This window comes from Ictalurus furcatus, chromosome 1 (assembly GCF_023375685.1).
Source record: "Ictalurus furcatus strain D&B chromosome 1, Billie_1.0, whole genome shotgun sequence".
NCBI lineage: Eukaryota > Metazoa > Chordata > Actinopteri > Siluriformes > Ictaluridae > Ictalurus > Ictalurus furcatus.
Genome location: NC_071255.1, coordinates 8,262,983 through 8,272,163, shown reverse-complemented (window position 1 = coordinate 8,272,163; position 9,181 = coordinate 8,262,983). Strand labels below are relative to the sequence as shown.

At 38.5% G+C, this 9,181-nt stretch overlaps 1 protein-coding gene across 1 annotated transcript; it reads right to left on the bottom strand.

The window, feature by feature from the left end:
- Window positions 1-2,907: 2,907 nt before the first annotated feature.
- On the bottom strand, window positions 2,908-8,978 carry LOC128611432 (uncharacterized). The gene is made up of 8 exons (XM_053634896.1): window positions 8,843-8,978; window positions 6,276-6,333; window positions 5,167-5,269; window positions 4,927-5,073; window positions 4,617-4,845; window positions 4,229-4,323; window positions 3,968-4,012; window positions 2,908-3,662 (listed from the first exon to the last, which is right to left on the bottom strand). The coding sequence occupies exons 1-8, from the start codon at window positions 8,976-8,978 to the stop codon at window positions 3,267-3,269; spliced, it is 1,209 nt and encodes a 402-aa protein (XP_053490871.1). The 3' UTR covers window positions 2,908-3,266.
- Window positions 8,979-9,181: the final 203 nt, after the last annotated feature.

Here is a 9,181-nt window from a genome sequence, read left to right as displayed (position 1 = left end):
AACACTTGCATTATAGTAACCCTAGCTAAACATTAACACTCACATTATAGTAACCCTAGCCAAACCTTAACACTCTCATTATAGTAACCCTAGCCAAACCCTAACACTCGCATTATAGTAACCCTAGCCAAACCCTAACACTCGCATTATAGTAACCCTTGCCAAACCCTAACACTAGCATTACACTAAGCCTAGCCCAACCCTAACACTGGCATAATAGCAACCCTAGCCAAACCCTAACAGTCACATTATAGTAACCCTAGCCAGACCCTAATAGTCGCATTATAGTAGCCCTAGCTAAACTCTAACACGAGCAAAATAGTAACCCTAGCCAAACCCTAACACTAGCATAATAGTAACTATAGCCCAACCCTAAGTCTAGCATAGTAGTAACCCTAGCCCAACCTAACACTAGCATAATAGTAACCCTAGCCCAACCTAACACTAGTATAATAGTAACTCTAGTCCATCTCTAAGTCTAGCATAATAGCAACCCTAGCCCAACCCTAACACTAGCATAATAGTAACCCTAGCCCAACCCAAACACTCGCATAATAGCAATCCTAGCCAAACCTTAACAGTCGCATTATAGTAGCCCTAGCCAAACACTAGCAGTCACATTATAGTAACACTAGCCAAACCCTAACCCTAGCATAATAGTAAACCTAGCCCAACCCTAACACTAGTATAATAGCAACCCTAGCTCAACCCTAACAGTCAGATTATAGTAACCCTAGCCAAACCCTAATAGTCACATTATAGTAATCCTAGCCAAACCCTAACAGTCGCATTATAGTAACCCTAGCCCAAACCTAACACTAATATAATAGCAACCCTAGCCAATCCCTAACACTTGTGTTCTAGTAACCCTTGCCAAACCCTAACCCTAGCATAATAATAAACCTAGCCCAACCCTAACACTAGTATAATAGCAACCCTAGCCAAACCCTAACAGTCATATTATAGTAACCCTAGCCAAACCCTAACACTCACATTATAGTAACCCTAGCCAAACCCTAACAGTCGCATTTTAGTAACCCTAGCCCAACCCTAACGCTAATATAATAGCAACCCTAGCCAATCCCTAACACTCGTATTCTAGTAACCCTTGCCAAACCCTAACACTCGCATTATAGCAACCCTAGACAAACCTTAACACTCGCATTATAGTAACCCTAGCCAAACCCTAACACTCGCATTATAGTAACCCTAGCCAAACCCTAACCATCGCATTATAGTAAACCAAGCCAAACCCTAACCATCGAGTTTATTCAAAAGGGTAGCTTATAAATATAGACTTGGTCTGGTTTAATATTTACACTGCTTCATTCATTCATTTATTCATTCATCCCGATTCTTCTTCGTTGTTATTGTTTACATTAGAAGACCTGCTTTACTGCTCTGTACTGACTCTTGTAGGCCAGGAGGCGTAGTACAAATTGTCATAATGTGCATGCGGCGACCGCCTGTGTACGTGTACATGTCAAAAGGAATATGCTTTGAAAGGCTATGTATACAAAGTATACCATAGGATTTATTCAACTAAATAAAGTCGTCCATGGAATTGCCAGATTTAAAATGAGGATATGGTGTCACACCAGACGACATAGTTTTCAGTCACAAAATGCATCAATTTCTTCCACTTTAAGAAATATATGGATGAAAAAACTAATTGCCATTTGCTAAAATAGACACTTGTAAAAAATTATGCCAGTGGTATTTATCAACATTTTTATGCTTTTCTTTTTAATTTATTGAACCTTGATCGAGACAGTCATACCACAGGATAATTTTGAGATTTGGAAAAAAAAAATCTAATGATGCAGCTTGTATAATAACAAGTCGATGTAAATCAAAGAAATGTTTAATCATTTAATGCGTTTCTAAATGATGACAATACTTATTTATTTAATACCCACTTAATACTTCATTCATTTTTATCTTGTGTGACAGTGAAAATGCCATGTCATGACAACAACCCATCTACAGATGAATATAAATAAACTGATTCCCCATAAAGTCCTGTAAGCATTTTTTATTTTATTTTATTGGACAGGCTGTGTTTGGACCTCAGGACATTTAAAAACATTGTTAACACCATCATGGTCCAAGCTCTCAATATGATGTATAATATGTATGCACACATGTTCTATTGTTGTTTTCACATAAATTACTGTGAAGTACCTTTATGTCTTATGTGTTTATTAAATTCTAAGGAAGCAACCCTGCCAAGATTGCTTTGGGTCAAATTCAAACTTTTTTATTTATCAGGTTATTATTTTTCTGATTATTCAGGCTTTCCAGGACAGAAGACTCCACATTCGCTCTCATTATGAGAATCAAACAGTGGCGTTATCATTAACGATGAGAGGAAGGTGATTTGAGCCGTTTGAATGCGAATGTTGGTGTAAAATGCCGCACTGATTAAATATATTGAATGTTTTTAGCATTCTTGTTATATTATTTTTCTATTTTATTATAATAAAAATAAATAATGAATAACAATTTCTAACATATATAAGTGTGTGTGTGTGTGTGTGTTAGTTATCAACGAGTAGTTACAAGATCTTTGGTTTCAGGAGGAATCTGCAAAACAAAACAAAACAGATATTAAAATTGAAAATAGAAGCATATTCTTATTTTACACTTTTTTCTTTCATGTAATTACCCGTTCTCGATAGAAATTACATAAGCACATCAATTTCTGTTACAGAACTCAATACCGATCCAGTACAATTCACACAATCTAGACTTTCATAGCATGCCTTAGCTCATATTAATTAGGTCTACTGCATCCTTGCTGTCTAACCTGGACTTTCTCCAGAACTGCCTCCGTAAACCACTCGTGCCTGACCAAGTCAGCGAAAGTTGGCCGCGTTTCAGGGTCGATCTCCAGGCACCACATTATCAGCTCAAAGCACTCTGTTGAAAAAAGAATCAAGAGTGCGTTTTAAAGTTATTCTGCTACGTCAGTTTTACAGCGTGATGTTTCTGTATCGACTCACCTCGAGACATGTCAGAACATAATTCCAGGTGTGCACACTGAAAGTCGCCACCTGATTCAAAGGGGTTGCATCCACAGATCATGCAGAACAGGAGTATGCCTAGACCCCAGATGGTAGCAGGAATGCCCATGTACTTTAAATTCATCAGGCACTCAGGAGGTTTAAATGCATCAGTGCCTGAGTGTAAAAGAGAGAAAGAGCACCATCAGCAAGGTCACAAAAACATTTAAAAACCTATTCTCCACTGCTTTCTCTTTGATTCTATCGCATAAAATTACCTGTAAATGAGGAGTAGGGGCTGTCCTTCAGCAGTCTCCCACAGCCAAAATCGATCAGTTTGATATCCAAGGTCCTGGTGTTGATGAGGAGATTCTCTAAATTGATGTCACTGTGTAACACTCCACGGTCACAGCAGTGACGAGCCGCCCAAATCACCTGCAGCATGATGTCTCGAGCCTGTGCTTCAGACAGGTGGCCGCCCTGAAGCATAGTGAAAGCAAAGAGGTCCATACAGGGCCTGGGCCATTCCAGGACCAGGGCATACTGATTGTCTATTCCAAACCACTCCAGCAGCTCCAGCACATTGCTACAGCGAGGTGGCTTGGATACCATCTTCATTAGCGCCACCTCTACAGGCAGCTTCTGCGTCTCTCCAGGCTAAAATAAGAACAGACCTGGGTTTGGTGTGAACACACCAATCTAAACGACTCTAAGCAGAAATGTTACAATGGAAAAGGTTTGGATTGGTTCTGATGCTAGATCAGTAGCCTTCTGTTATTCCTTATTGTCTGTGGTCTACATAAAAATGTCTATTACATACTAGATTTAATCAACCTCTGGTCCAATGTCTCATAATCTTATAGTAAAACATGTATTCAGCTGATGCAACACGCCACTGGTCTAGAAAGTGCATGTTATTTGGATTTTACTGATTCTCTAAGAAGTGAAATAAGTTTACTTACAATTGTTATGATGTCACCGGCCTTGTCAACAAATTTAACGGCAACCTGTTCACACATACAAAACAGAATTAGTCCCTCGTGACTCAGGGTTAGGTTTAGACGTGGATCTATAGGCCTTTAGATGCTTAAAGATCCTCCTTTCCTAAATATTTCTGTCTTGGTTTTGTTCAGTTAGCTAATTAGTTGTTTGAGCTGACATCTTGGAGAGGAAAGGAGCATAGACACATACAGTTTGTTTATGGGGTGGGGGAGAACATTTACCTCTTTCCCATCTTCAATCCGGTGTCCTTCGAAGACAGATCCATAGTCTCCCTTCCCCAGCAGTTTTCCCAAAGTGTACCGTGAATAAAGCCCAGCTGTTGAACAGACAATAATTTAGTTTATTTCAGTTGAATAAGGAATGAAAGAGCATCACACTCAATGTCCTCTCTTGCAGTAAAGAATGAGGCTTGCGTTGTCAATAGCTGTTATATTACAGCGTCATTATTATGGTATCATTTCTTTGAGTATGGTAAAGTCCCTTGAATATGAGTACCTAGTAAACAGAGTACAGTCTTCCCCTTAAGAGTATTTACAGTTTACACATTACAGTTCAAATTGTGTAAAATGTTCAGGTTAGTTTTTGTCCACATGGTGGATTCTAACATACCCCGTGGGGCAGCATGCTGCTCCAGATCAGTGGACTGGAGAGCGGGGATCTCGTCTGTCCTCAGGGAAAATTGTGAGTCCTGAATCTCAGAATACACCTCATGGATGGTAGATGCCATGTACTGCTCTGGGTCACCATTAGCATTTGCTAATTTAGTTCTGTGCAGCTGCCGGAGCTCTAGCAGCCACTCAGGTTCTTCTGCCTGGTCTTTTAGGAGATTGCAAGACAGCTACAAGACAGACAAGGAAAGTAAATTGATGATGAAGATGATACTTTGCGTTTGAAACCTAGAATTAATCATTGTATTTACCAAAATAAGCCGTTCAATGAAGCTACTTTTGATTCTGTCGGGGAAAGTGAAGGCTGCCCTAGCGATGGTCTCACAGTATTTAGGGGCAGCACTTATGAGAGTCAGCTTAAAATAGACCACCCTGCTGACATGGCACAACTTGAAGATCTAAGAGAGATAAGAGAGTCTTTCATTCTCAGTACATTGGTTAAATTTGGCTGATCAGTGCCCGTGAAAAAAAAAAAGAAGATGAGTTCCGACCTGGAAGCTTGGCTGGGCCAGCCCTGAGGTCAGCGACAGCAAGTATTCGTATGTCTCAGTTGTCACAAAGGTTTCAGGTAGGACTGACATCTCAAATGGCACTCTGGTGCAAATAGAATAACGTGTCAATAGAACGTCTGGAAAATCATCATCACATACACACACACACACACACACACACACGCAATACCTGTCACATCCGATCAGTTCAAACTGACTACGTGATCCCAGCTCCACTTTTGCCACAACGTAGCAGATATGTGCTGCGTAGGTCCAAGTTCTGGAGGCTGCAGATGAAAGACCAAACATGCATGTGAAGATCAGGAATCATGACACAGTGCAGAGTTGCATGCATGACACATGATATGATTACAACATGCTAATTCTACAAAATATATACTGTTACTGTGGAGCGTATCCATACCAAGATCATCTCCCATCTTTATTACAGCCTCTCTGATCTCGTCATCTGGTGCAGAGGAGCACAAAAGGTCTGCCAGAGGAAGACACCATTCCTTCCATCTGTCACCATCTGGGCACCGAAACTGTCATGTTAGTTAGCATGGTGTTGCCAAAAACAATCATATACAGACAGATGCTGATACTGATATGTGATATACTTACTGGTGGAAACTTATTCCTGAGCCTGCTGTAGCCCTTGAAGATGACTGCGGCGACTTCACACATCATCTCTTTCTGTAAAAGAAATATCATTCAGTAACGTTAGTATTGGAGATGTAACCGAATACGAGTAGATTATTCAGAACAATCAGAGAATGTGTTCTTAAATGTCTTTATATATTATAACTTTGCTTAAACAATCGATTAACACTTACTCCGTTTTCACGGCAGACCAATTCCATTATCTTCCATAAGAAATAGGCCTCCACGTGGTCACGTTTATAAAGCTCTGTATAACACTTTGCTTTCCACCGGATAAACAAAATCAGGTCCTCCTTCTGCATGTCATTGCTGCAACAAATGTTGGAACAGCTGCTTTATGTGGATTACTGTGCACACGTATTATTAAACTCCTAACAATATGGTTTACAGCTTAAAATTAATGTTTAACTTCTGTGTAATTTATGGGAGGAGAAAGTGGGTCTCACCTCATAAGAGGGCCAGGAAACTTAAGGTCCTCTTCAAAATCATCTTCACTGTCCATACCTGGAGTCAAAACATCAGTTAGGGCTACAGAGTAACTCCTTCTACTACTTCTAAAATTCACTGTGTGTGTGCGTGTGTGTGTGTGTGTGTGTGTGTGTGTGTGTGTGTGTGTGTGTGTGTGTCTTACTTGGCGTACATTGTTCGCTGGTAGGCTTTACAGTCATTTTCAATCACGTTCTGAAAATCTGTGGAACATTAGCAAGTTATATAATGTTTATTGTTTGTTTATAGCATTTATATACACTACCAGTCAAAAGTTAAGACACACACACACATTCTTTATTTATTATTTTCCACATTTTAGAACAATAAAAAAGTCACTAAAAGTCTGGACTAACACAAATCTAACTTTGGGAATTATGTTACAGTTAAAAATCCAAAATAAATCAAAATAATTTTGTATTTTAGCATCTTCAAAGTAGACGCCCTTTTTGCCTAGAATTTCCAGAAATGTATTCTTGGCATTTTCTCAAATGACTTCTTGAGGAATTTCATTGAGATGCTTTTTAAACAGTATTAAAGGAGTTCCCACCTACGCCTGACACTTATCGGCTGCTTTTCTAATGAAAGAAATGAATCTGTCGCCACAATTATACTTTGGTCTACAAGATTTAAAACATTTAACAGATCAAAAGGTTTTTAAGATCACGCGAAATAAATAAATAAATAAATAAATAAATAAATACATAAATTCAGTTTTATTTGTATGGACATTGTCAGGAAGCAGCTTTACAGAAATATATAAATTTCAAGTTTGTCCCTAATGAGCGAGCCAGAGGTGAAGGTGGCATTAGCGTATGTCATTTTCTAAAATGATAAAGTTTCTCTAAAACAGAAACATAAGGGATGAACAGGAGAGATAAAGCCATGTCAGCCATGTCACTTTCACCAGAATGTAAATAAGTTTGTTTTTAAAAAAAGTCTTGTGGTGAATATTATTGTGTATGGTGGTCTAATCTTCCTCCATTTTGCTGCATTTTACAAACCGTGTATGAATTATATCAAAATGTCACAAAATGGTGGCGGGGGAATCAAAATGGCGGTAGGATCGGATTATCACAGTCATACTTTAAACACCACCGTGAGCGGTTTCACTCTCTCCTGATTGTGCTACTTAACCAGTGTTTATATGTTCTTTTAAAACATTTTCCTTCTTCTCTATAACTTTTGCCTGTTCCTCGTTTAAATGATAATGAGAGTTATTTAGCCTAGACGCTGTAAAATCCCATCCTAATTAGCAGCATCTCACTGGATAAACAGAGTGCGCTCGACACTGACACCCAGCGGAGGCTCCGTGAAACGTCAACTGAACGTTTAATATTTTCTAAAAATTATTTCACGACATTTGGTGTGTATTCAATTATAAACGCAGCCTTATACTAAACTTATATGTCGTTTATAATCAATCACTCTGCTCAGTACAAGGAGAGTCAACTTACCTCAAGTATGCGATATGAGTAAATGAGGTGAACTTCTAGAATAGACTACAACAGTGGTTTTCAAAGGTACACTATTGTAAAACCACGTGGTGTAATGTAAATCCACTTACACAACTAAATGTATTTTGACCTGTCTTTGGTTTTGTTGTTCAAGTACGATCTGGAATTTATTTATTTTAAATATTAGTGCTATTATACACACCTACCTATTTTTCCCTATATCCATTAAACCTAAATTAAAATATATTCAGTTGGCCTACTTAAACAAATATTGAAAACAACCACTAAATGCATATCAAATTATTTATTTTAATTTATTAAATGTATGGATGTATGGATATTTTTCTTGCAATAAATAAATGACAGTAAGAACATTTTATTTCCCCCAATAAATAAACTATATATCATAAGTGTATAAATATAGACCAACAGGCACCATTAAAGTTTCTATAAAAACCAGTACAAATTCCCATTATAACCATTTTAAACCATTACACATATAGTGAGGATTTCTATTGGGGGTTTTTGTGCACAGCAGAAGATCTTTGAAACTACACCTGTCCATTTCTGTAATATGATGGTTTATATTTCTCTTTGTATTTCTAGCAAGACATTTAAAATCTCATCATCAAATATGAGACAAGGCAGGTTAGTTTAGTGGGCGTGACTGAATGTAAATCAGCAAGTACAAAGGAAATCAGCGTTAGGAAAAGTAAAAAAAATTTTATTTATTTATCTGGTGGGAATATTTAGCTTGCTTTGGCTGCAAACGTCATCCAACTTTACTAAAAGTCTGATAAATGAGGGCCATTGTGTGTAATGTTTATTTTATATATTCATTTTCAGGAATAATTCTGGAGTTGATTGTAAACACACATTTACTCACAAGCCAAAATCACAGGAAAAAAACTAAGACAATTCTCATAGTTGCTTCTGACTGACAATATTCAACAACTCACCTTCACAGAAGATTCATACTGGTACCATACTTGGTGTTGCAGCTGATACAGTCTCGGCTCCAGCTTTGCTCCAGACACTTCAGGTGTGTACGACTCTCACGTGTGTTTCACAGGTAGATGCACAGCAGGTGTTCACCGCTCTGATCTTCTCCTCATTGCAAATATCACTGGTCACATCTCCAGGTAAAGTGACGCTTTGAGCAGGAAGAACAGGACTGAAAAGGTCCTGCTTCAGCATCTCCACCATGTTTGGTTACAATGCAGGATGAGTTTTAAATATCTTCCTACACTGATGGAAGGAGTAGCTTCCTTCATGGGATGGTTTGGTCCAGTAGGACACGATGCAGGTTTTGCAGAAAACGTGTCCACAGGGGATGAACACGGGCTCCTTTAGCATATCTTTACACACTCCACACCTCATGTGATCCATCATCTGTAGACTGGTCTATG

Bases quoted from the DNA above. Each gene is read 5' to 3' on its own strand.
- LOC128611432 (XM_053634896.1), bottom strand. From the start codon at position 8,978: ATGGTGGAGATGCTGAAGCAGGACCTTTTCAGTCCTGTTCTTCCTGCT. The intron at 6,334-8,842 runs GTGAAACACACG...TTTTGACTCCAG, and splicing joins CACCTGCTGTGCATCTACCT to GTATGGACAGTGAAGATGAT. The intron at 5,270-6,275 runs GTGAGACCCACT...TATTTGCACCAG, and splicing joins TTTCCTGGCCCTCTTATGAG to AGTGCCATTTGAGATGTCAG.